General features: G+C 42.9%; 1 protein-coding gene across 5 annotated transcripts in view; it reads right to left on the bottom strand.

Annotated features, from left to right (window-relative positions):
* The window catches only part of SUN2 (Sad1 and UNC84 domain containing 2), a 981,481-nt gene that overhangs the window by 483,074 nt on the left and 470,718 nt on the right, over window positions 1-27,689 (bottom strand). For 4 of the 5 annotated variants that reach the window (XM_068253600.1, XM_068253601.1, XM_068253602.1 and 1 more), the window contains 2 exons: window positions 17,985-18,194; window positions 17,816-17,893 (listed from right to left, as the gene is read on the bottom strand). The exons of the other annotated variant lie outside the window; for it this stretch is intronic. In XM_068253600.1, the coding sequence (XP_068109701.1) occupies window positions 17,816-17,893; window positions 17,985-18,194 (288 nt within the window). The remainder of the gene's footprint in view (window positions 1-17,815; window positions 17,894-17,984; window positions 18,195-27,689) is intronic. 5 annotated transcript variants of the gene reach the window in all.

Here is a 27,689-nt window from a genome sequence, read left to right as displayed (position 1 = left end):
GGCTTGGTCAGCTGACTCCCTTCTGTCTGTCATAAAAGTTCTGCCTCTCAGCGCGCGCGCGTCCTTCTGAACCTCTGTGGACTATCAGTCCCAGCCACACGCGACATGTGTTGTGAAGCACCCGCCGTGCTGGACGCGGAATCCGCCGCACCGCTATCAAGGCATGTGGCGGTTCCTCCGCGTTCGGCTACACTACTGTATGCAGGCCCACGCGTGCAAGCCGCCGCGTTAGACGCGGACTCAGCCGCCTTGTTCTGAGTACACGCGGCGGCTTTTCCACGTTCTTACATTAACACAGGAGGAAGTGAAGGCAAGACTAAATTAAAAATAGACAAGGCACCTGGCCCGGATGGCATGCATCCTCGGGTCCGCAGGGAATTAAGTTCAGTCATAGATAAACCCCTTTATCTTATGTTTTGTGACTCTCTTTCAACTGGCAGAGTCCCAGTGGATTGGCATACAGCCCACGTTTCCCATTATTTAAGAGGGGCAAAAAAACAGATCCAGGAAATTATAGACCAGTAAGCTTAACATCAGTTGTATGCATACTATTTGAGGGGTTACTAAGAGATACTATACATGACTTCATAGTAGAAAATAATCTTATTTCTCAGCATCAACATGGGTGTACTAAAGATAGGTCCTGTTTGACTAACATGCTCAGCTTTTATGAGGTAGTGAACGCTAATGTAGATATTGAGAATGCTGCATACTGACCCTTTTCCCCACAAAAGTCTGGTGCAAAAGTTGAGGATGCAAGGACTGGGGAAGAGTGTGTGCATGGATAGGGAACTGGCTAATGGACAGAAAACAAAGAGTTGTGGTCAATGGATCATACACTGTTAGCAGTGGGGTCCCACAGGGGTCAGTAATGGGTCCAGTGCTCTTCAATGTATTTATTAATGATCTAGTAGATGCAGTAGAAAGCAATGTTGCTATTTTTGCAGACGATACAAAATTGTGCAGAATCATCAACTCTCAGGAAGATAGTGACATATTGCAACAGGATCTGAATAGGATGGCTATATAGGCACATAAATGGCAGATGAAATTCAATGTTGAAAAATTTAAAATCATGCATTTTGGTTGTACCGATGGTCTAGCACCATACAAAATAAACGGGATACAGATGGGGACATCAAACTTGGAGAAGGACTTAGGAGTACTCATCGACAACAAGTTATATAATCATATTCAATGCCAAGCCGCTGCAGCTAAAGCTAATAGAATTTTGGGATGCATTTAAAGGGAAATAAAAACTTGAGATGCTAGCATAATATTGCCCCTGTTTAACTCTCTAGTAAGGCCACATCTGGAATATGGAATTTAGTTCTGGGCACCACATTACAGGAAAGATATTGCAGTTTTAGAGCAGGTTCAGAGACGAGCAACAAAATTGATACGAGGGATGGATAGACCACTTACCAAGAAAGGTTAGATAAACTGGGTTTATTTAGTCTAGAGAAAAGACGCCTCAGAGGGGATCTAATTAACATGTATAAATACATCAGAGGGCAATATAATAGCTTGGCGGATGAGCGTTGTATCCCTAGGCCATTACACAGGACTAGAGGACATGATCTGCACATGGAGAAAAAAACGTTTTAGCCATTTATTTAGGAAAGGGTTCTTTACAGTAAGAGCGATTAAGATGTGAAATGCATCCATCCATGGCTATATTTACTAGGTAAGTAGTGTTGATCCAGGGATTTTATCTGATTGCCATCTCCAGTCGGGAAGGAATTTTTTCCCTTTTGGGACTAATTGGAAGGGTTTTACCCCCTTCTTCTGGATCAACAGGGATATGTGGGAAGCATAGTGGTTAGCGCTCTCGCCTTGCAACGCTGGGTCCCTGGTTCGAATCCCAGCCAGGTCAACATCTGCAAGGAGTTTGTATGTTCTTCCCGTGGCTGCGTGCGTTTCCTCCGGGCACTCCGGTTTCCTCCCGCATCCCAAAAACATACAGATAAATTGTCTTTCTCCTAAATTGGCCCTAGACTACGATACATACACTACACGATACATACATAGACATATGACTATGGTAGGGACTAGACTGTGAGCTCCTCCGAGGGACAGTTAGTGACAAGACTATATATAATCTGTACAGCGCTGCAGAAGATGTCGGCGCTATATAAATAATAATAATATGTGAAGGAGCAGGCTGGTGTTGTACTTTGTTTTCTGGTGGAACTCGATGGACGTATGTCTTTTTTCAACCCAAATAACTATGTAACTATATAAAAGGCTGTTTATAGGCCTTATGCTAGGTACACACCATACAATTTTGTTACATAGATGGTACGATAGATAATTTACGACATGTCTGATCTTATTTTCGATCATTTTTCTGATCGATTTCTCATAGAAGTGAATGGAAATAGATAAGAAAAGATAACAGAATCGAAACGGCAATCTATCGGACGGAAAATTGACAGAAAAAATGCATTGTGTGTACCCAGCATTACAAAGGGGAGATCACAGGTAAACAATAGCAGGGAGGGGTGATCAGAGAAGGATCTGAGGGCAGGGGGGGTGATCAGGCACCCGCAGAGTGCTGATTAGGGCTTGATCTGAGAGGGGCAGTGACAGGGGGCTGGCAGGGTGTGAAAAGAAGGCTGTTTACAGGCCTTTCAGGGGAGATCAGAGGTAAACAATAGTGGGGGAGGGGGTGATCAGAGGGGGATCTGAGGGCTACCGCGATACTTCTCTAACAGTCACTACTTTGACAATTAACATGCTAATTTTCATAGTAGCAGCTGTTAGTGAAGTATAACGGTAGAGATATTTCACAGGAACGCCAGCATTGAAAGTTATGCTCGTTGCTAAGGAAGCAATGCATGTAACTAAGGGAAGCAAGCACTGCTATGTAAAGCGTAGTTTAGCGAGCACTCCTGCACATTAAAGGACCACTTTGGCAAAAATCTTACATTTTAAAATTCCCAAGTAAAATGAGCCATAAATTACTTTTCTCCTATGTTGCTGTCACTTACAGTAGGTAGTAGAAATCTGACAGAACTGACAGGTTTTGGACTAGCCCATCTCCTCATGGGGGATTCTCAGGGTTTTCTTTATTTTTAAAAGCACTTAGTGAATGGCAGTTGCTCCGTCCAACAGCCAAAAAAGTGTGAGCGGGGAAGCTGGCCAGCAACTTTGTATATATCTGTCATGATTCTGTTGCATTGGTATACAATGCAAGGGAATCGCAAGGAAGATTGCTCTGTCAGTATGCAAGAAACACTGAGACTGGAATTAAAGGAATAAACATAAAGATTTATTGTAATCAGCATAAATGTTGCACATTAAGTTCATGCACAGAGTTATGCAACTAAATAGTTGCACAGCTTACAAACAAACAATCAGCATTAAGATCATGCAGAGAGTCAAACAAACAGGACGCATAAACAAGATTAAGTTTATGCAGAGAATCTGACCATCAGAACGCATACACCATTAGCATTAAGTTTATGCAGAGAATTACTCTATCAGGATGCATAAACAATCAGTATTAAGTTTATGCAGAAAATCATGCAGACATCAGGCAAGTAATATAAGCAATGGAGCAACTGGAAACTAACACATAATCAGAATATATCAGGTATTGCAGATGCTATGGACCCCCTGCATATAGGATAATATGCAAAGGTATCCAAGCATAACAATATAGTGTGCACACTGAACCCCAAACCTGACTAATATATATACATGAGAATCATATACATTATATACAGAGACAAAGCATCAGAATTATAATCGGCAGGCAACGGAACGTCAAACATGCAGGGTCAAACCAGAGATACAAACAAGATACAAATCGCTTAGGCAAAGGGTTAGTCAAAAACAGAAAACAGGTCAAACACGATAATTACAAATACAAAGCTGAGCAAGACAGGAAGGCTAGGACTCAGGATCAGGAACTGACTTTGATGAGCTAGCACAGAGTGGTCTGTAAAGGCAGCTTAAATAGTGTCCAAAAAGTCAGATGACAGAGTCCAGGTGATCACAGAGCTGCCCTCATTAAATCTGCAATAACAGTTCTTGTGAGTGAGACCTCTGCTGGTGGCAGAGGATACTTCCAGCAGTTTCAAACTCTGAGGACACAGATGACATCTGCTGGCGAAATGGAGGAAGTTCATCAATCGTTCAGGAAATTCGCCAGCAGATGCATTTTGTGACATTACCCCCTCCTCAAGGAGCGGTCTCCGAACGCTCCATATGAACTCACGTCCACCAGGATCCCAGGACATACTGGGCAGAAAGGCAAGGCCAAGGAGGGCATGGGCGAAAAAGTGTACAAACATAAACACGGTAACAGGCAAAATGATGGGCTGAGTAGATTCAGGGTCATCAGGTAACAAATGTTGAAGATCAAACTGGAGACCTTTAGGCAATGCAACAGCCCAAGATCCATGTGCAGAAGCACCAGGCAAGACATCCATAGGACTCCAGGATGTGCAAACTTCAGGTAGCATAGTAGACTGAACATCGGCAGGAACACCAGACTCGGGAGCAGCAGCAGGAACAACAGGCTTGGGGGCCACAACAGGATCAACAGCAGACTTGGAAGTGGTAGCAGGAACAACAGAGTTGAAGGCCATAACAGGAACAACAGCAGACTTGGAGGCCACCGGAGGAACAGCAGCAGTCTTGGGAACCACTGAAAGGACATCAGCAGACTTGGAAGTCACTGCGGAAACATCAGATTGGGGAGCAGCCACAGGAACCCACGACTTGACAGGAACAGTAGGATCAAACGGCTTGGCAGGATCAGGCTGAGCAGGAGACCTGGCACCATCAGGCGGGATACTATCAGGGGTAGCAAACAGGATGCCCACGGAAGAAGCAGCAGGCAGGATGCCCTCAGGAGCGGCAACAGGCAGGATGCCCTCAGGAGCGGCAACAGGCAGGATGCCCTCAGGAGCGGCAACAGGCAGGATGCCCTCAGGAGCGGCAACAGGCAGGATGCCCTCAGGAGCGGCAACAGGCAGGATGCCCTCAGGAGAGGCAACAGGCAGAATGCCCTCAGGAGAGGCACCAGACAGGAACTCATCCGGAACAGCAAACTTGGAAACAGCAGCTGGAACAGTGGAGTCGGAGGCAATAGCTGAATCAGCAGTCTTTGAGGCAACAACAGAATCATCGGACTGGAGAGCAGCCATAGGGTTACCGGATTCAGGAGCAGCAACAATATCACCAACCTTGGAAACAGCAGCAGAGTCCCCAGACTTGGAAGCGACAGCACAGTCCCCAGACTTGGAAGCAACAACTGGAACAGCAGACTGGATACCCTCAGAAGCGGCAGCAGACTGGATATCCTCAGAAGCGGCAGCAGACTGGATATCCTCAGAAGCGGCAGCAGACTGGATATCCTCAGAAGCGGCAGCAGACTGGATACCCTCAGAAGCGGCAGCAGACTGGATACCCTCAGAAGCGGCAGCAGACTGGATACCCTCAGAAGCGGCAGCAGACTGGATACCCTCAGAAGCGGCAGCAGACTGGATACCCTCAGAAGCGGCAGCAGACTGGATACCCTCAGAAGCGGCAGCAGACTGGATACCCTCAGAAGCGGCAGCAGACTGGATACCCTCAGAAGCGGCAGCAGACTGGATACCCTCAGAAGCGGCAGCAGACTGGATACCCTCAGAAGCGGCAGCAGACTGGATACCCTCAGAAGCGGCAGCCGGAGCAGACTGGGTACACTCAGAAGCAGCAACAGAGTCACCAGACTTGGAAGCAGCAGCAGAGGTCTGTGACATCTGAGCAGTAAACTGGAAAACTTCAGGTAGTGCTGCAGGCGGATTAGCGACAGACTGAATAGTCTCGGACAGGGTAGCAACAAAAGTCTGTGAAGGCTGGGCAGCAGCTTGCATAACCTCAAGCAAAACAGAAGACAGGATAACTTTAGGCAAGTTAACCGGTTGGGACGCTTCAGACAGGACAGCAGACTCAGTAGTCTCAGACAGGACAGCAGACTGTGTAACCTCATGGATCTGGACCTTTGGATGAGCACTTGGCTGGGCCGTTGGCTGAGCGCTTGGCTGGACCGTTGGCTGAGCGCTTGGCTGGACCGTTGGCTGAGCGCTTGGCTGGACCGTTGGCTGAGCGCTTGGCTGGACCGTTGGCTGAGCGCTTGGCTGGACCGTTGGCTGAGCGCTTGGCTGGACCGTTGGCTGAGATCCCAATACAGTCTGTGCGGACTGGCACTGAAACTGTGTGAACTGAGCCTGTGCGGACTGAGAGCAAAGTTCTGCAGGCAAGGAGCAAAGTTCTGCAGGCAAGGAGCAAAGTTCTGCAGGACTGGATACTGCAGGATGAACATGCTGGGGCTCTTCAGGCCTGCCAGGCTGACCCACTGTCAGCAAATCTAGTCCATGAAAGAGTCCACAGAGAAAGGCGAGGGACTGCTCAGGACTGACTGGAGATTGCTGAGGACACAAATCAACTAGAGTCTGTATGGAGCTGCATGGAGTCTGCACCGACTTGGATGGAGGCTGCACACGACTGGAATCGGCTGGAGGCTGCTCACGACTGGAATCGGCTGGAGGCTGCTCACGACTGGAATCGGCTGGAGGCTGCTCACGACTGGAATCGGCTGGAGGCTGCTCACGACTGGAATCGGCTGGAGGCTGCTCACGACTGGAATCGGCTGGAGGCTGCACACGACTGGAATCGGCTGGAGGCTGCACACGACTGGAATCGGAGTTGGTAGGAAATAATTTTTTCTTCTTTTTCTTTTTGGATGATGACTTATTTTCTAATGATCTTTGCCAGGACCAAGGTGTAGTTCTGACTGCAGTTTGCAAGGAAGTAGGTCTCCTTTGACGGTTGGAACCTGACAAGACAGAGTCTTTATAACTGGTTGCTAAGGGCAACGGACACGTTGGGTCTCCCTTAGTAACAGGTGTGACTTTAACTGCTGCAGATTGTGAATTCTGGCCAGAGGTGAGTACAGAGTTAACAGAGGAAGGAGAAACATGAAAATGAGAAGACAGAACCCTTTGCCAAGCGATTATTAAGGCAGAAGCAGCTTCAGGCTTACAAAGTCCATTCGCACACATGGATTTAACACTTAGCAAACACTTGGTTACCAATTCCTCACTTTGTTTGCAATAAAATTCCATAAAACTTGTCCTGTCATCATTTAAATACCAGTAATAAGCATCAATCTCTTCAGCAGTCATATCAAAACAGGCTTGACTTTTGCAGATACCTTGATCAATGGAGTCATTCAAACCACTCAGGTATGCATCAGCATGCGGTTTAACAGGCTTAGAGGAAAAATTAAGAACACAATCCCTGTCACTTTTAACACTAGAAAATTTACTGGATCTGACTGAACTATGATTGATTACTGAGTACGGCATAAACTGACTGCCAGAATCATCAGAAGGAGGGAAATTTTCACGCAATAGATCTTTCCAGATATCAATTAAGGGAGCCACAAAGTGATTCATACAAACCCCCATATCAACTAAAGCGGATGCAGAATCTATGCATTCATTCAAAAAGTTTTCACTGGTATCAAAGTAATAATCAATAAAGTATTCCTCATCACATTCCATCTCAAAAACTAAGGCCTCTATTTCCCATTTTTCAAAAGGAGGATCCCATGAACTCTTGTCATAGGCAGATTCATTATCCAGAGCATAAGTTTTAGGGTGAACGGTCTGCATGGAGGTGGCTGGAACATTATTTGGTTTGCTCTGGTTTAATACTGCTGTGGGAATTTTGCAGGGAAGAGGAACTGGCAAGGATTTGTTTACAGAGGCTTGATAAATTTGGTAGGTAGTGGGAGACTTCATAAATTCAAGAGTGTGTAGAATTTTTAACAAAGGCTGAACATCAGATTCAAGGAATTCTCCCTGCTGGACATATGAATTGATCTGCCTAATACTTTGCACCAAATCATCATATGAATATTCATAAAACTTATCAAAACAGAAACTTTCATCATCCTCAGCCAAACAGCAATGATATTCGATATTTGCATAATTCCATTTAATTCCCATGGTGGCAAACCTACTCTCAGTATTTCCTGGTGACAGAAATTTTAGGCTAGCTCATCTGTCATGATTCTGTTGCATTGGTATACAATGCAAGGGAATCGCAAGGAAGATTGCTCTGTCAGTATGCAAGAAACACTGAGACTGGAATTAAAGGAATAAACATAAAGATTTATTGTAATCAGCATAAATGTTGCACATTAAGTTCATGCACAGAGTTATGCAACTAAACAGTTGCACAGCTTACAAACAAACAAACAATCAGCATTAAGATCATGCAGAGAGTCAAACAAACAGGACGCATAAACAAGATTAAGTTTATGCAGAGAATCTGACCATCAGAATGCATACACCATTAGCATTAAGTTTATGCAGAGAATTACTCTATCAGGATGCATAAACAATCAGTATTAAGTTTATGCAGAAAATCATGCAGACATCAGGCAAGTAATATAAGCAATGGAGCAACTGGAAACTAACACATAATCAGAATATATCAGGTATTGCAGATGCTATGGACCCCCTGCATATAGGATAATATGCAAAGGTATCCAAGCATAACAATATAGTGTGCACACTGAACCCCAAACCTGACTAATATATATACATGAGAATCATATACATTATATACAGAGACAAAGCATCAGAATTATAATCGGCAGGCAACGGAACGTCAAACATGCAGGGTCAAACCAGAGATACAAACAAGATACAAATCGCTTAGGCAAAGGGTTAGTCAAAAACAGAAAACAGGTCAAACACGATAATTACAAATACAAAGCTGAGCAAGACAGGAAGGCTAGGACTCAGGATCAGGAACTGACTTTGATGAGCTAGCACAGAGTGGTCTGTAAAGGCAGCTTAAATAGTGTCCAAAAAGTCAGATGACAGAGTCCAGGTGATCACAGAGCTGCCCTCATTAAATCTGCAATAACAGTTCTTGTGAGTGAGACCTCTGCTGGTGGCAGAGGATACTTCCAGCAGTTTCAAACTCTGAGGACACAGATGACATCTGCTGGCGAAATGGAGGAAGTTCATCAATCGTTCAGGAAATTCGCCAGCAGATGCATTTTGTGACAATATCTTTTTCAAAGTGTGTCTTTATAAAAGAATAAAGACTGTGCTGAGAATCCCCCATGAGGAGATGGACTAGCCCAAAACCTGTCGGTAATGTCAGATTTCTACTACCTTACTGTAACAGTAACATAGGAGAAAAGTAATTTATGGCTCATTTAACTTTGGAAGAAATGTACTAATTTGTATGTGTTTACATGTATTTTAAATATTAAGATTTTTTGTGATACTGGTCCTTTTAGCTGAGATGCTTTAGCAGCGCAGCTTGATGAATCAGTCCCTTTGAGTATAGCACCTTAGGAAGGTGTTGCATAATGACCCAAAAGAGTACCTAAACACTAAAACATCAACCAAAAAGCAATAAGAAAATGTGTGCAACACAAGTTTTGTACAAAAGAAAACCAACGGGGTATAGAATATATCTATAACCAGGTACAGTATCGTAGAGAATGGAAATTGCAAACTCAAAGTTGCCATGCAGGCACATGGATCTATTGAACCTTATAACCCTTTTAGCGAATAGCTGAAGAAGGCCTTTCCAGCCCTTTTTTGCGAGTAGACTGAGATCTGCGAGGTTTTACAGCCCCCTCTTGTGACTGAATGTTCAGTTGTTTGAAAAGTGTGTAACCAGCATCCACACAACAGAAGATTGGTACTGAAAAGTGAACATCAACTTTGTAGGGCAACCCTGCTTACGAGTTATTTCAGCAGTCCACAATGCTTTAGTAAAAGGTTGCATGTCCCTCCTTGCAATGTGCTTTGAGCTAAGTCTGCATAAAAGTAAATGCTAGCAAACGGATCAGGTAGCATGCCCATTTGTTTGACCGCCCACAACAAGTTCTCCTTAGTATGAAAGAAAACAAAACAGGCAATGACATCCCTTGGTGTAGATGCAGGGGGTGAGACCGTTTTGGGAGGTGATGAGCTCTTTCAATCAGTCAATCAATCAGTTCTATATCTGATGCCAGTAGTGAAGCTTCTTTAGTTAGGTCAAGAAATGTTTTTTTTTTTTTTGTTTTGTTTTTTTAGATCACCTACTGCCACTCATTCATCAACTCCTCTAAATTTCAGATTGCACCTGTGTCTGCCGTCGCAGGTTGGCGGCCACTTTCACTTTTACCCAAGATGTTTCTGTTGCGTGTGAATCAGCTACATCAATGACAATGTTATGTTCTCTTGTCAGATCACATATTCTATGCTCTATAATGTCCACTCTATCTCTACCCAAGGAAAAAATATCATGCCACAATTTGTTTGTGATAGTGGAGTGTAATGATCCGCTCAGTTGCCTGCGCAGGCAGGCAACTTTTTGACCACTGTTCAGGTCTGCATTCTGCAGGTCTCTGGAAGAGAGACCTTTTGTCTGTTTTGCAGCTTGCTGCTGCTGATGAATTTGCATACGTTTGTCATGCAAATTACCTAGCCACATCCTTTGTAGGCTTGCTCTATATATATATACCATGTGATATCACAGAACTTGGCTGGTCATAAGGGTTAGTCCTGTGAAACACTCCTGGAGTGTCAGCCTTGCTCATTGTTTAAAGATTAGCTTAGAGTAATTCCTGGGACTGCACTAGGCAGATTCCCTAGTGCAGTTAGGATTGCATATCTGTTTTGTTTGTCTGTTGCGATTGTTCTGTCCCAGCGGTGGTCGACAGGAAGTCGTTCTGATCTTTGTTCTTGGAGTATAGCTGGAGCAGCGGTTGATACCAGCTATCATCTATTCTGTCTTGCCTGGATTGCACTCGCCTTGCGCTAGTGTTGTGGATCCGTCTCTCTCACTTATTCCTGTTTTCGTGTATCTGTCTTGTCTGCTACGAACGCTTGCTGGAGGCTCGGTGAGGTAACCGTTAAGCAAGCGCTCGCGTCTTCTGTTTCATGTTTGTCTGTCGGTGGTTAGTTAGGCGTGCTTGTCTCTGTTGTGCTTATCACGCGGAGACCGCGCATAAACGCGTGCACTGTTGCGAATGAGTGCGGTGTTCGCGTTTAGTTAGCGTTTGTTATTTTCCTTATCTTCTCATTGTATGATTTGCTGTGCCTTTGCTACTCTCATGCTCTGCCTTGCTGTAGCCTTGTGTCACCTCTGGCAATCGCCTCTCTCGCGATTGCGTTCCTACTTCATATCTGCTGTTGTGTGTGCACCGTCGCGGGTTGGCGACTAGTTTGGTGCACACACATACAATCTGTCCCTTTGCTCAATCCCATTCGCAATCACTTCTCAGGCGATTGCGTTCTCACTCGGTTTCCTTTGTTGTGTGTCTGCCGTCGCAGGTTGGCGGCTAGATTGGTGGACCTACATACAGTCCTCATCTGTGCTTATTCAGTCTTGTGTCGCTGTTAGCAATCGCCATCTCTTGCGATTGCCTTCTCACTTTATCTTCATGGTTGTGTGTTCATCGTCGCAGGGTGGCGACTAGATTGGTGGACACACATACCCTCTGTCTCTTTGATCTCTCTCTTTCAGGGGCTATCTTGCTTTGCGTTTATTCCCTTCGTACAATTCCTGTCTGGCGTCTGTGGCAGGGTAGAGGGTCTGTTCCTCTGCACTCCACAGCTCCATCTGCCGACAGGAATTTCCCTCTACAGGTGCGTTGCACCTTTTGCTGGGTTCCCTCAAATTATACGCTTGTGGAGGATTTCCGCAGTGTCAGCGCACGTCCTGTGCGCTGATTACAGAGAGAATTCCACAATCGTTACATGGAGATTTCAGATGACAAGTCAGATTTAATGAGATTAGTATGTTATTAAAGTGTGCCCAAGGTGACATGTGATATGATGAGAAAGACTTGTGTATGTACAGTACAAACATATTAATAACCAGGGTGTTTTACTTGTTTTATTTTGCTGCCTGAAAGAGTTAATTTCTAGGCATGGAAGTGACAGCTTCTGTCTTGTCAGTACCTTGTCAGGAATATAGTAAACCTCACTGATAAGATAATTAAAGTCATAAAAAATTCCTGGCAGAATACAACCTCTGAGAGCAAAGGGAGCTAAAATACATGCACTATTGACCTTTTTCTAATTCTGGGACAATTATTAGGCTGGCACTGAGCAGAGGCAACAAAACATTCAATCTACTGTAGTTTGTAAACATTTAAATGAAAAATTAAACCATGGGATATCTAAAAAAAGTCATTTTTTTGGAGTATGAGCATAAATACAATTGTTGTTTTCACCTCGGGTTCACTTTAATGAAAGACTCAAAGGCAGCCTGATCAGATGCAGGGAAAGCTTCTATCACCATGCTAGGATGTGTAAGCAGAGTACTTATCTGTTCTGCTGCAAATAGACCTGCATTTTCTGCTGGGACCTCCGGGTTGTCCAATCTTGGCCTTAATCTGGCTGGGCTGCTAGTGGATGATGTCCTGGAGTAGTTCCCCTCCGTGGCCACTGAGCTCTGTAGTGTTTGGGCACTAGCAGAGCCATCCGAGTTCTCTGCCAGCGGGCCTCTACGTCAGGCATCGGTGCCATCTTGGACCTTCATTGTTGCACGCTGGAATGTCTCTGTGAAGAAGTCTGTCAACTTCTGGGCTTGAGCATGTCTTTTTGCGTTCTTTGGAGGCGTCCACCTATATCAGTGTTTCCGGCATCCTGCTGGGTTCTTTGGGCTGGATAGGTAAACTGTGTGTGCTGCTTTAATATCTGCCGAAGCAGGAGCCCCTCACTAAAAGATCCGTCCTGGTACACGGCTGGCCAAGCCCCCTATAATAATTTATTATTTAACAATTCTGATTGCAATTATTTATAGCACCAAGCTGCCCACAGTGTTGGAGCTAGTAAGGTCTGAGTTCCCTACGCTCAGTGGTGTTAACTGTGTTTGGAGCTGCTTTGCTGTTAGGTGCTGACCTCCGATGACAAGAATCTTAGTAATGCAGCGTTGCCTTACTGATTCTTACTGATCTTGTGAGTATCTGTGCAATCTGTGGATGCAAACTGCCCACAAGAGGGAAGCGGCTCCAGGGTTTTGTGGTCCCCAGCAGTCTACAAGCGGTACTATGCCTCTCTTGCTGAATTCTGTATGCTCTACATGGCTACGCACATTTGCCGGCTTTATCACTTACTTTCAATGACTCTGCTGTAGCCAACTAATTACTCAAGCTCTATTTGCTAGCATAGTCGCTGAGTCGCATTTCTATCTATTTGCCTATGGTTATATCCGGAAGCAGGATTGTTATTGCATTAAGCGATCACTGAATTAACTGATTAATATTATTAGTGCTTACTAGCATCTCTACCTGCTTATCTGGTCCTCAATTGGGTTTGCCCTGATACAGCACATATGCTTTTAGCAAGGGTGTTGGTCATCTCATTAAAATGTCATGGTTGCTCTGTTCTGTTTCTCAGGTTGATTATATAGCGGTTTACAGAGGAAAAGCAATCAAGTGCACTTACTCAGTATCAGAACATGTCTTGTAGTATTCAACAACAACAACAAATAACATTTGTAAAGCGCCTTTCTCCCGTGGGACTCAAAGCGCATAAGCATGGCTCCGACCATCGTGGTACAGAGGAAGAATTTTATAAATCTGGAAATGCCAGGCTAAACAGGTGGCTTTTCAGTCTGGATTTGAATAGCTCCAGGGATGGTGCTGTCTTTACTGGGTGTGGTAGGGAGTTCCAAAGAGTAGGGGCAGCATGACAGAAGGCTCTGTCTCCAGATTTTTTGAGGTGCACTCTGGGAGTGACCAAGTTTATAGAACTTGCTGATCTGAGGTTGTGAGAGGTGTGGTGCAGCTTCAGCAAGTCCTTCATGTATCCAGGGCCCAGATTGTGCAGGGATTTGAATGTCAGCAGTCCAATCTTGAAGAGTATTCTCCATTCTACTGGTAGCCAGTGCAGTGAGCGAAGGATCGGTGTAATGTGACAGTGGCGAGGCTGGTTTGTTAGCAATCTGGCAGCAGCATTCTGCACTAATTGCAGGCGACGCAGGTACTTTTTGGGGAGGCCAGCATAAAGGGCATTGCAGTAGTCCAGCCGTGATGTGATGAAGGCGTGGACTAGGGTTGGAAGATCCTCTGGGGGAATCAGATGTTTAATCTTTGCAATGTTCTTCAGATGAAAGAAGGAAGATTTAACTACAGATGAAATTTGGTTTCTGAAACTCAATTCCCCATCGATTAGTACGCCAAGGCTGCGCACAGGGTTGGAGCTATTTATGTCTGAATTCCCAATCCTGATTGGTGTTGCTTTAGGATAGAGCTGTTTTGATGGGGAGCACTGGCTTTGGACAAACAGGACCTCAGTTTTGTCAGCATTCAGTTTCAACCAGTTATCATTCATCCATGCCTGAAGCTCAGCTAAGCAAGAGTTTTTATTTTTGGGGTAGGGTCTGTTCCACCAGGTTTGAAGGACAGGTATAGCTGTGTGTCATCGGCGTAGCAGTGGTACGTCAGGCCATGTCGTTGGATAAGTGTACCGAGTGGCAACATGTAGATTGCAAACAGCAGAGGGGATAGGATTGATCCTTGTGGCACTCCGAATTGTAGAGGTGCAGGTTTGGACATTATAGGTCCTAGGGATACTCTGTGTTCTGTCAGTCAGGAATGATCTGAACCACTGGAGGACTGATCCACTGATGCCACAGTACTCCTGCAGTCTGTTAAGCAGGATTTCATGGTCAACTGTATCAAAAGCCGCTGAGAGATCCAACAGGATTAGGATGGAGCATTCCCCTCTGTCCCTTGCCATGAGCAGATCGTTGCAGACTTGGATGAGGGCTGTTTCACAGCTGTGGTGTTTCTTAAAGCCAGATTGTAGAGGGTCCAGGATGTTGTTTACTGACAGCCTGGTTTCAAGTTGCAGATAGACAGCCTTTTCAATAACTTTACCTAAGAAGGGGAGGTTGGAGACAGGTCTGTAGCTGCGCATAGCCTCTGGATCCATGGAAGGTTTTTTAAGAAGGGGCTTGATGATTCCTTCTTTTAGAGAGGTAGGAAACCTCCCTGCTTGCAGAGAGCAATTTACTATTTTGTGAAATGCTGGACCAAGCAGGTCAGGGCATTTCAGCATATGTTTAGTTGGTCCAGGGTCCAGGTCGCAGGTTGTCTGGCGGAGACGACAGATGATGTCTAAGATCTCTTCCTCACTAATACTTTTGAAGTCAGTCCAGGGTGTTAGGTTGTTTTTGCAGCTATTTCCATTAGTTGCATGAGTCTTGGGTGCTGTGGTCTGAATGAGAGACCGAAGAGGATACTTTGTCAGCAAAGTAGCAAGCAAATTTCTCACATAGCTCCTTTGAGGGAGTTATAGTGGGTTTTAGACAGGATGGATTACATAGTCTATCAACTGTGCCGAATAGTTGGGCTGGTCTGTTGGCGGCCTTTGCGATCTCCTGTGATAGGTAGGAGGATTTTTTCTTGGTGATCGCATTTTTGTAGCTTTCCAGGTGAGAGACAAGGGTGTGTTTATCTTTTGAATTCTGAGATTTTCGCCACTTCCTTTCTAGTCTGCGCACTTCTTTCTTTATGTCCTTTAGTGAGCTGTCAAACCACCGTGCATGGTGAAGTGGTGTAGATCGTTTGATGCGAACTGGAGCGAGGGCGTCATAGGCAGATGACACTGCATGGTTGTATATCAGGACCATGGAGTCTGGGTCTGCGCAATGATTGGTTAATGCGTCGAAGTTGAGGATATTCTGAACGTGCTGGGGTGAGACATCTTTCAGTGAACGGTATTTTATGAGTTCTTTCCCTCTGTGTTTTATCGCTGGTGCTGTCAGAGAGAAGTGGATGGTGTGGTGGTCTGACCATACCACTGGGTTTATATCCATGTGTGATATTAAAAGTCCAGAATGAAATATAAGATCCAGGGTGTGCCCTTTCGTGTGGGTGGGGAGGTTGACAGCCTGAGAGAGACCCAGTTCACTCATTATGAGAAGTAGTTCACTTCCTAGCTGGGAGTCGTGATCATCCACCCATGCATTGAAGTCTCCCAGGATGATCCATCTAGGGTGTTCCACTGTTACGCAGGATAAGAGTTCAGATATTTCTTTAAGAAAGGCTGGACCATTTTTTGGGGGGCGGTATATGAGCAATATGTTGATGTTTACTTCTGCTGACAGTTGAGCTGCAAGACATTCAAAGGTTTCAGTGGGGCCTATGGGCAGGGGCCTTATGTTCAAAGAGGATCTGAAGCATATGGCAACCCCCCACCCTTCCAGACTTGTCTCACAGTGCAAGACTGAATAATTGGTCGGCAAGGTTGCTTCAAGAGTTGGGCCTGCATGCTTCCCAAGCCAGGTCTCTGTCAAAAAGGTCAAATCAGAGAGCTCTATTAGGTCATGTATAGTTGCAGTCTTATTATTTGTCGATCTGGCATTGCAGAGTGTGGCTGTGATTGAGCTTTGCTGGGGATGTTTTTTAGACATCACTGTCAAACTTGTTATCCTTTGCCTGGTGTTGCTTCCCTGGTGTTTATTTTTGGATGCACTACCTCTCCGCCCTCTTCTGCATTTCCTGAGTATCCCAAAGGATTTTAAGAGGAGAGCTAGTGAGGTGTTAATTTGTAATTGTTCCTTGGGAGGGCAGGCAGAGAGAAGGTCCTTTGATGAGTTTTTGTATGTTGACATTAGAGACAATAGACTTGTTCAGATAGCTTGTACTTCTGGAGTCCTGCTGAGATCAAAGGGGATCTGTGCAAACTCCTTTCATTCCTACACAGAGTTGGATCATAGATTTATTTTAAGTAAAGTTCCTTGTTTTAGAGTTAGATGATAAATGATAACATAAATGTGGAAAATAGTCACTTGGTGCATATGCCTTGGATAATGAATAATGGATTACTCACAGGGTGGAGTGAGGGCAATCAAGTCTTCAGAGAGGTTGAGGGTCTTGTTTCAGGTCAGCTGTTAGAAGGCTTGGTGTGTTCAGCAGAGGTAAGCTTCATGGAGGATTTCAAACCAGTTTAAATCTCTGCCATCCAAAGTAATCCGATTGTTCTGGTTGGTTGTAGTTGTAGCCTTGGTCGTGGTGGGTGGAATTCCTCTGTATTTTGAGTCCAGTTTCAGCACAAATAGGTTTAAAGGTGTAGAAATCTGAGACAAGGTCTGGAGCAGCTTAAGAGAGCTGCAGCCCGGCTGGGCGCGCTCAGTAGCAGCGCGCCCAGCCGGGCTGCAGATTGTGTGGTGAGAGTGTGAGAGGGGACAAGGCCCCTTTATCTCTTGTAGCTCCTCCATGTGTTTTTAGTGCTTTTAATCATCTATGTCTTTGATACTTGTCTTTTGGATACTGTTCACAATAAACTTTATTGTCCTTTTGGTAAGTGAGGTCTGTGTTCAGCCTTTATTTTGAAGAACTTTGTCATTTAGTTTAAGCCAGTTGTCATTCATCCACTGCTGAAGCTGAGCTAAGCCTGTGTATGTTTTTGGAATGGGGTCTGTTATATTGGGTTTGAATGACAAATATAATTGGGTGTCATCTGCATAGCAGTGGTATGTCAGACCACATCTTTGAATTATTTTTCCGAGTGGCAGCATGTATATGGTGAACAACAAAGGGGATAGTATTGAGCCCTACACAGATTTTCCCCGCTTTGCCATAGCTCCACTTCAGATCCCCAAGCAATTGATTCCACTACAGCATACATTCTCTTTGAACATGATGGACAAATGCCTTTTTTCAAGCTAACTATGTCTGTAGCCATTTCCCACTGTTGCTTCCACACAGTGTCTCACACAGGTACATAACATCTACAAGAGTAAGCTAAAAAAAAAGTTTATGTACGTCAGTCTTTTGTCTCACCTTGGACATTTGATGCATTTGCTGATGCATGACCTGAAGATTACCCTGCTGTTCTAGTTTCAATTTTCTCAGTTCGTTCTAGAAAATGGAATTCCATAAGCATAGTTAGTTACCATATACACTGTGTTTGGAATGCTTCTTCATATATGGAAACAGTAATTTATACTACCTTAGTCATATCACTGCCTTGCTGCAGAATCCATTCTTTTAAAGCTTCTTCTTTAGAGCTGGACAGGTCATTGAAGATCTGGATAACCTCTTCTCTACAAATGTTACTGCCTGGTTTGGAGGCTAATTCCCCAATTCCTAATAATGTTTGTTCATCCTGCAGGCTCTGTAATCTTTCTTCTAAAGATTCCATACGGGAAATTAAATCACTCTATCAAAGAAGAAAAGACAAAGGCTACATATATACACACACAATATATCCCAATTTATTAATTAAAACATACCTGAAGTGACATATGACATCATGAGATAAACTTGTACACATAATAGCAAATTAGTGCCCGTTGGGCAGGTGCATGTTCACAACTAAGCCTTAATGTGAATATATGTGAGTAATGGGATTATTAGTTACATACACTAATGTGCACAACTTTTAGGCAGGTGTGAAAAAATGCTGTAAACAAAGAATACTTAAAAAAATGGAAATGTTAATTATTTATTTTTCATTAATCAACAAAATGCAGTGTAACCAACCTTTGCCTTCAAAAACATAATCAATACTTCTAGGTACACTTGCATACAGTTTTTGAAGGAACTCAGCGGGCAGCTTTTTCTAAAAATCTTGGAGAATTAACCACAGATCTTCTGTGGATGTCGGCTTCCTCACACCATTCTGTCTCTTCATGTAATCCAGAACACAATGATGTTGAAATCAGGGTTCTTCTTCTTTACGCTTCTTTACGCTGAAGATAGTTCTTAATGACTTTGGCTGTATGTTTGGGGTCGTTCTCCTGCTGCAGAATACATTTGGGGCCAATCATATGCCTCTCTGATGGTATTACATAATGGATAAGTATCTGCCTGTATTTCTCAGCATTGAGATCACCATTAATACTGAACAAATCTCCAACTCCATTTGCAGAAATGATGCCCCAAAAGTTCAAGAAACCTCCACCATGCTTCACTGTTGCCTGTAGACACTCATTATTGTATTGATCTCCAGCCCTTTGACGCACAAGTTGCGTTCTGCTACAGCCAAATATTTCAAATTTTGACTCAGTGCAGAGCAGCTGCTGCCGTTTTTCTGCACTCAGGAACTGGCCTATGTTTTCTTGCATACTTGACTCACTTGGCTTTGTTTACACGTCGGAGGTATGTATTTGTGGCTGCAACTCCATGAAGAACACTTCTGGCCAGACTTCTCCTGACAGTAGATGCGTGTGCCTGGGTCTCACTGGTTTCTGACATTTTGGAGCTGATGGAATTGCTGAACAGCTTCTGGTTTTGAAGGGTAATAAGCTTGGTGTCTTTCATCAGCTGCGCTACATTTCCTTGGCTGACCACTGCGTCTACAATCCCCAACATTGCCCATTTCTTTGTGCTTCTTCAAAAGAGCTTGAACAGCACATCTTGAAGCCCCAGTCTGCTTTGAAATCTGTCTGGGAGAGACCTTGCTGATGCATTATAACTATTTTTTGTCTTGTTGCTTTGCTCAGTAGTACCATGACATGATGCTCATTAGCATCTGTTCGGTATAATTGGTTTGTCATACACCCTACTATAATCCTACAAAATCCCTGACTGTGCAAGAGTACCTAGAAGAGTTGATGCCGGTTTGAAGGCAAAAGGTAGTAACACCAAATATTGATTTGATTTAGATTTTACTTTTGTTTGCTCACTTTGCATTTTGTAAACTGTGCATTTTGTAACAATAAACAATCACTATTTATATTTCTGAAAGCATTGACCAGTGGAACACTAAAAATGAGGGCATTTTATTACTGGGGGGGGGGGGGGGGGGAACGTTGAATAAATGCATGTACACGCTTTGTTTATCTTGCCACTTCTGCTGCAATCCCACCAATGAGCAATCGGGGGATGGGAACACCTTGTTCCCAATCCTGATCGTAGTAATTATATGGTAGAGGAAGAAAGCCCTTAAAAAAAATAGCACCTCCCACAGCAAAATTTGAAAAAGTATAACAAAAATCTTTATTCAAGATTGGGTATATTAATAATCACAGTACTGATGATTCAATTAAGAATAAAACCATTTAAAAACCAAGCAAATATTCCAACATGATCCCTGCTGCATATGAAACAATCACTCTAAATGCAATATATTGTATAATGACACAATGCTGCTGTCAGATATAAAACCCCACAGTAGGCTCAATATTGAGCCCAGCAGGGGGAGAACCCGGGTTCAGTATACAACCTAATGTGATGCAGGACTAATAAACACCTGTGCAATAAAAAAAACAAAAAAACCCACACGAATAAGTATCGCATATATAAGATTATGAAATAAAGTGCACAATTGCTATCAAAGTATACAGTATTACTAGTGATAAGATGCCTAGTAAAAAATGTAGGCAAAGGAGCAGCCCATAGGGAAAAGAGCATAAAGTGGAGTAGTGCAAAAAATATATAGGAGATACTTAGCCCAGAAATAGTAAAGTCAATCTCAGCAGCACAGCAGGGAACAAGGAATCCCCTCAGAGGACAAGATCCCACTAGTTCCGCGAGAGTCACCTCGCTTTATCAAGGAGAGAGGATGCAAGTGAAGCCACCATAGCAGCCTTTAAATAGGAAAGAAAAAGGAGGGAACACCCATAATCATCACTCAACACCTGCAAATAATGCCAGGAGTGAGAGAGGGAAAGGAAACCAGCACTTCCTGGATTTGTAACCAGCTTGGAACACAAACCAGAAGTGATGTAATAGTCACAGGGTGCAGCAGTACCAATCACCAAAGAATAAGGCAGCAAGCAGTGTAGTGAGACAGGAAGGAGGAAGAGGTTCAGAGACTTCCAGGTATATCAGCTACTATGTTAACCCCTTCCATGCCACACAGCACATTTATGCAGTTATATAACATGCTTGACGACAACAATATACACTGTAAATGAATCATTAACTAGTTATAAATACATTTCATCCAGTTTATAAGTCCAGATAGAGGTTTTGAGCAAATTGAGGTTCATTCAGTAGCCAAAGTAAATTTGTTATGAATGCAAAATATTTGCATCATAGATTCCACAGAATTTCATCCGTATAGTTCTTTTTGAGCTGTACAAGGTCCAAGCATGTAGAGGAAAGTTCCATACATTTGTAAATTGCATCCCAGTTTTTCCAACAAAGTCCTTTAAAGGGCCAGAGAACATAAATCAGCATGAGGGTTTTTATAGCCAACAGCGTCCCATATTCGAGGGAGGTATGATGTCCATATACTGGGGTCATCAAAAGTCCACATAAGTCCATAAGAACATAGATATTACATGTATAGCAAAACACAGGGGGCAATCTTGAAGGGGACCTCTGCATTTCTTCCTATTACCAACAAAATGACTCATGCATAGTCTGTCTTTGAGGCTTGGACATCTTTTAGCTGTAATTGACGCCAATTGGTCTGAAGATTTTGGTGTGTTTTGGAGCAAACCCTGGCGATCTGTAGTTCTTGCACGTTGATAAGCCTTTGAGATGACTTTATGCGGATAGCCCCTGTCTTTGAAGCGCTTAGTCAATGAACGATGAATTTTTTACTAGGCATCTTATCACTAGTAATACTGTATACTTGGATAGCAATTGTGCACTTTATTTCATAATCTTATATATGCGATACTTATTCGTGTGGGTTTTTTTGTTTTTTTTATTGCACAGGTGTTTATTAGTCCTGCATCACATTAGGTTGTATATTGAACCCGGGTTCTCCCCCTGCTGGGCTCAATATTGAGCCTACTGTGGGGTTTTATATCTGACAGCAGCATTGTGTCCTTATACAATATATTGCATTTAGAGTGATTGTTTCATATGCAGCAGGGATCATGTTGGAATATTTGCTTGGTTTTTAAATGGTTTTATTCTTAATTGAATCACCAGTACTGTGATTATTAATATACCCAATGTTGAATAAAGATTTTTGTTATACTTTTTCAAATTTTGCTGTGGGAGGTGCTATTTTTTAAGGGCTTTCTTCCTCTACCATATAATTGCTCTTGTTTTGAGCCCTAGCACACACAGTTATTTGGTTGAGGTGTTGCAGACACTCCCTAGAAACTATCTATCAATACTAGGGGTGGATCTTTCCTTTCTATACCACCCCCTTCAGTCTTGCACCCTCCCAAACATATGTGTATATACAAATAATATTTTACGGCAGTTCTTGCGTTTATCCTCCTATACCGCTGTAACCTTACTTATTGAACACAGTGTTGATGATTCAATATGGAGGGTTTTATTGATTCTTTGGAAACCGGCTGGAACAAAAAACTAGAAACTATGTTCACCAATGATAATCCATGCAGTGGAAATAGTATTCCTGACAAGGCTAAGAAACTGTGTAGAGTGTTCAAAGATGCAAACAAAGTATATTTGAGGCTGTGGTGGAACATCCACAGTCTCAAACAATACAAAGCAGAAAAAATATACCCAAGAGGGCTTAGAGTACAGATCTTCCCAACGTGGGAGGTCCTTGATGATTACAAGGCCTCATGGGAAGAGGGACTGGGCAAATGCTCAGTCATTATTATAGACATGCTGCTTAAACATGATGAGGAAATGCTCTCTAAAAAGAAGGCTGAACTCAAGGAATTAGAGACGGCTCTTCTGGCCTGTGATAGAAATACAATTGTACGACCGTTCATGGACCAACTTAGATTGGACATGGACAATTTTGAGAAATGTATCGTTGAAGGTAAACGTAAAAAATTGATCAGAGATAGACGGGACTATGACAGTGGAGCAGCCTATAGGTGGAGACATAGAGGTAATAGGAGGAGGCGCAGGAGATTTCCTAGACCCAATAGACCAAATGGGGATAAACCCCAAGGCCAACCCATTGGCAATAATCCCAGACAACCTACATCCAATGATACAGGGTCCATGAGTGATTTTTTTATCCGACAGCGACGGAGATTTAGAAAGCGAACAAGGAGGGGCGGCAGAAGACATAAGAGCCAGACTGCTCAGAGCCCGCACGACACCGCAGGTGAAACGCCAGAGGGTGCATTACCACTGGGATTAAAAAAAAAACTTATGTTCAAAAAGCATTTTGAGGGAGGCACGGAGGTCCCCCATAACATGGAGTCCTTGGACAGACAAGTCTTTGAGAACTTAATGGAACTGTTGAATGAAAATCAACAACAAGATGTGGAAGCCGACAAAGAGGGTAATGTCGTACTATGGCCCAAAGATATGTACCTACAAGAGGCCCATAGACAGTTGAAGAATTTGAAAAATTATGTACCCTTACCTGGAAATCCTACGGACTACTATAAAGTACTATTAGAAGACATCTTGATGGTTGCTAGAAACAGAGATTCACAAGAATGCAACGTGTCCACCGGGCAGACCTATTGTGTCTGGTATTGGTAGTTTGACTGCCCCCTGTTGTGAGTTTCTGGATTTCTTTCTGCAACGTCATGTAACTGGATTAGACTCCTATTTGAAGGACAGCATGGACCTATTGAGGATTCTGGAGGGACTTACTGTAACACAAGGTACCCTATTGATATCGATTTCTTGGATATTAACATCTCAATTGACATGGAGGGACATTTGACCACTGATCTATATCGTAAGCCCACATCGGCTCGTTCATTGACTAAGCGCTTCAAAGACAGGGGCTATCCGCATAAAGTCATCTCAAAGGCTTATCAACGTGCAAGAACTACAGATCGCCAGGGTTTGCTCCAAAACACACCAAAATCTTCAGACCAATTGGCGTCAATTACAGCTAAAAGATGTCCAAGCCTCAAAGACAGACTATGCATGAGTCATTTTGTTGGTAATAGGAAGAAATGCAGAGGTCCCCTTCAAGATTGCCCCCTGTGTTTTGCTATACATGTGATATCTATGTTCTTATGGACTTATGTGGACTTTTGATGACCCCAGTATATGGACATCATACCTCCCTCGAATATGGGACGCTGTTGGCTATAAAAACCCTCATGCTGATTTATGTTCTCTGGCCCTTTAAAGGACTTTGTTGGAAAAACTGGGATGCAATTTACAAATGTATGGAACTTTCCTCTACATGCTTGGACCTTGTACAGCTCAAAAAGAACTATACGGATGAAATTCTGTGGAATCTATGGTGCAAATATTTTGCATTCATAACAAATTTACTTTGGCTACTGAATGAACCTCAATTTGCTCAAAACCTCTATCTGGACTTATAAACTGGATGAAATGTATTTATAACTAGTAAATGATTCATTTACAGTGTATATTGTTGTCGTCAAGCATGTTATATAACTGCATAAATGTGCTGTGTGGCATGGAAGGGGTTAACATAGTAGCTGATATACCTGGAAGTCTCTGAACCTCTTCCTCCTTCCTGTCTCACTACACTGCTTGCTGCCTTATTCTTTGGTGATTGGTACTGCTGCACCCTGTGACTATTACATCACTTCTGGTTTGTGTTCCAAGCTGGTTACAAATCCAGGAAGTGCTGGTTTCCTTTCCCTCTCTCACTCCTGGCATTATTTGCAGGTGTTGAGTGATGATTATGGGTGTTCCCTCCTTTTTCTTTCCTATTTAAAGGCTGCTATGGTGGCTTCACTTGCATCCTCTCTCCTTGATAAAGCGAGGTGACTCTCGCGGAACTAGTGGGATCTTGTCCTCTGAGGGGATTCCTTGTTCCCTGCTGTGCTGCTGAGATTGACTTTACTATTTCTGGGCTAAGTATCTCCTATATATTTTTTGCACTACTCCACTTTATGCTCTTTTCCCTATGGGCTGCTCCTTTGCCTACATTTTTTACTAGGCATCTTATCACTAGTAATACTGTATACTTGGATAGCAATTGTGCACTTTATTTCATAATCTTATATATGCGATACTTATTCGTGTGGGTTTTTTTTTTTTTATTGCACAGGTGTTTATTAGTCCTGCATCACATTAGGTTGTATACTGAACCCGGGTTCTCCCCCTGCTGGGCTCAATATTGAGCCTACTGTGGGGTTTTATATCTGACAGCAGCATTGTGTCATTATACAATATATTGCATTTAGAGTGATTGTTTCATATGCAGCAGGGATCATGTTGGAATATTTGCTTGGTTTTTAAATGGTTTTATTCTTAATTGAATCATCAGTACTGTGATTATTAGTATACCCAATGTTGAATAAAGATTTTTGTTATACTTTTTCAAATTTTGCTGTGAGAGGTGCTAATTTTTAAAGGCTTTCTTCCTCTACCATATAATTGCTCTTGTTTTGAGCTGTAGCACACACAGTTATTTGGTTGAGGTGTTGCAGACACTCCCTAGAAACTAATCTTGATCGTAGTGCCTGCAATTAATGAAAAGCCGGCATCATGCTGACGCCGGCATGTCATTCACATAACAAACGTAAACAGGTAACTAACTACTTCCCAAGTACTATTTACGGACTTGGAAGTGCCATCTTGTAGCCAAAAAGAAAAAATTGCACCCAAACATACACACACATACACTTTATACATTTAATTTTACATTTTTTTAAATTACATTTTAACCCCTAACCCCCCTACCGTATAGTTACCAAAATAAAAGACTTGCAAAAAAACAAAAATGACACCATTTAAAAAAACAACAACCCATAAATAGTTACCTTATGGACTTTTTAACATGTATGTCATGAGGGTATAATACTATTAATTTCGCAAATAAAGGCTTGTAATTAGATATATAGTATTAAAAATCACTAAATGGAAAAAATGCACCTTTATTTCCAGATAATATATTATTGCCATACATTGTATTGGACACAATTTAAAAGGTGTAACAACCGGGACAAATGGGCAAATAAAATATTTGGGTTTTATCCACAGCAGCAAGTTTTATTTTAAAACTATAATGGCTGAAAACTAAGAAAGAAGAAATGAAGCCTAATTTGTGGCGAAAAAAACAATATATAGATCATTTCGGTGTGATTAGTAACTATAGTTATTGGCAAATTAATGGAAGGAGCATGATGTGAAAATTGCTTTGGTTATTAAAGGACTTACAAGGCGAAAAGTATTAAAGTTAAATACCTATTGTGATTTAACATCCTTACGGGACGTCATCCAAACCCCCGCCTCCCCTCCCCCCCCCCCCCCCCCGGGTCCATTCCGCCGTGTATCTTTTATAAATCCACGGCTCGGTGGGGTCCTGACCAGATCCTCCTGATCTGACCTCGTTCCCGGCGGTCTTGCATGCTATACGACCACGAGACCACTGGGAACAAGGTCAAAGTTTGTGGCTATGAGAACTGCGCAGGCGCGGCAGGACCGGGCAGCCATGTTAATTGGGGCAGCTAAAGACGACCAGAGGGATCGGGTTGGGACCCCACCAGAGCCGTGGATTTATAAAAGATACATGGCGGATGGCGCCCCCTAAGGATGTTAAATCACAATAGGTATTTAACTTTTTTAATAATTTTTGCCTCGTAAGTCCTTTAAGGGGGAACTGAAGTGAGAGGTATACAGAGGCTGCCATATTTATTTCCTTTTAATCAATACCAGTTGCCTGGCAGCCCTGCTGGTCTATTTCTCTGCAGTTGTATCTGAATAACACCAGAAACAAGCATGCAGCTAGTCTTGTCAGATCTGACTTTAAAGTCTGAAACACCTGATCTGCTGCATGCTTGTTCAGGGGCTATGGCTAATAGTATTAGAGGCAGAGGATCAGCAGGGCTGCCTGAACACTGGTATTGCTTAAAAGGAAATAAACATGGCAGCCTCCATATACCTCTCTCTTCAGTTCCCCTTTAAGGGGAAAAACCTGTGGTTGGAAAGAGGTTAAATATATGAATAATGTGATCTTTTCTCTGACTCCAGTCTTAAATCCTTTGAGGAAATACAATCCCAATTTAATGTACCCCCTTCAACTCATCACACATTTACAAATTCGACACTTCATTAAATCACACCAAATAATATTTCCACAAATGTCCATATCTCTGTATATAACTCTCTTAAAACACCTTTACCATTAAAATAAGGTATATCAGTCTGGAACAACGAATTGATGCAACAAGGAAATAGCCTAAACAAATATGCAGATTTATGGTCAACTCGCCTCCAACAAAATATTTCCCTAAATTATTAAACACTCTAGTTGTCAATCACACTGGGAAACCTTCTAAAAGATTTTAATGGACTGGTATTTAACGCCAGTCAAATTAGCAAAATTCTCCAAAAGTAACTCACCCTTATGCTGGAGATGTACTAAAGACAAAGGATCACTAATACACATTTTATGGGAGTGCCCTTCCCTTTACCAATTTTGGTCATTTGCTCACTTCATGATAAACAAGGACAACCCTAAACCGTTAATATTAACCCCACACCTAGCAGTATTACACCATGGCATTACAGAAATACAACCCAGTTTTCGGCCCCAAACCTCTCAGATACTATGTGCTGCTAGGCAACTAATACTATCCTATTGGGGCTCACCGGAAATCCCTTCCCCATATGAACTGTTCTATACTGTTAACTACAATATGCAGTTTGAAACAAGGATAAAAAATAAAAACCGGTTCCAAAGCAAAAAAAAAACAAAAAAACAAACAAACAAAACATAACTCAACATTAACATACTAACAAGGGGAATCTTAGGCCTACTTCCACCTTCCATGGTCATCCTCAAAGCTTGAGTTGATGTCTGAGACCTTTAAAACCAAACCGTTAATGAAATACTGGGATATACATAATCAAAACTAAGATGCATACTTCT

This window comes from Hyperolius riggenbachi, chromosome 9 (assembly GCF_040937935.1).
Source record: "Hyperolius riggenbachi isolate aHypRig1 chromosome 9, aHypRig1.pri, whole genome shotgun sequence".
NCBI lineage: Eukaryota > Metazoa > Chordata > Amphibia > Anura > Hyperoliidae > Hyperolius > Hyperolius riggenbachi.
This window is presented reverse-complemented; position numbering and strand designations above follow the sequence as displayed.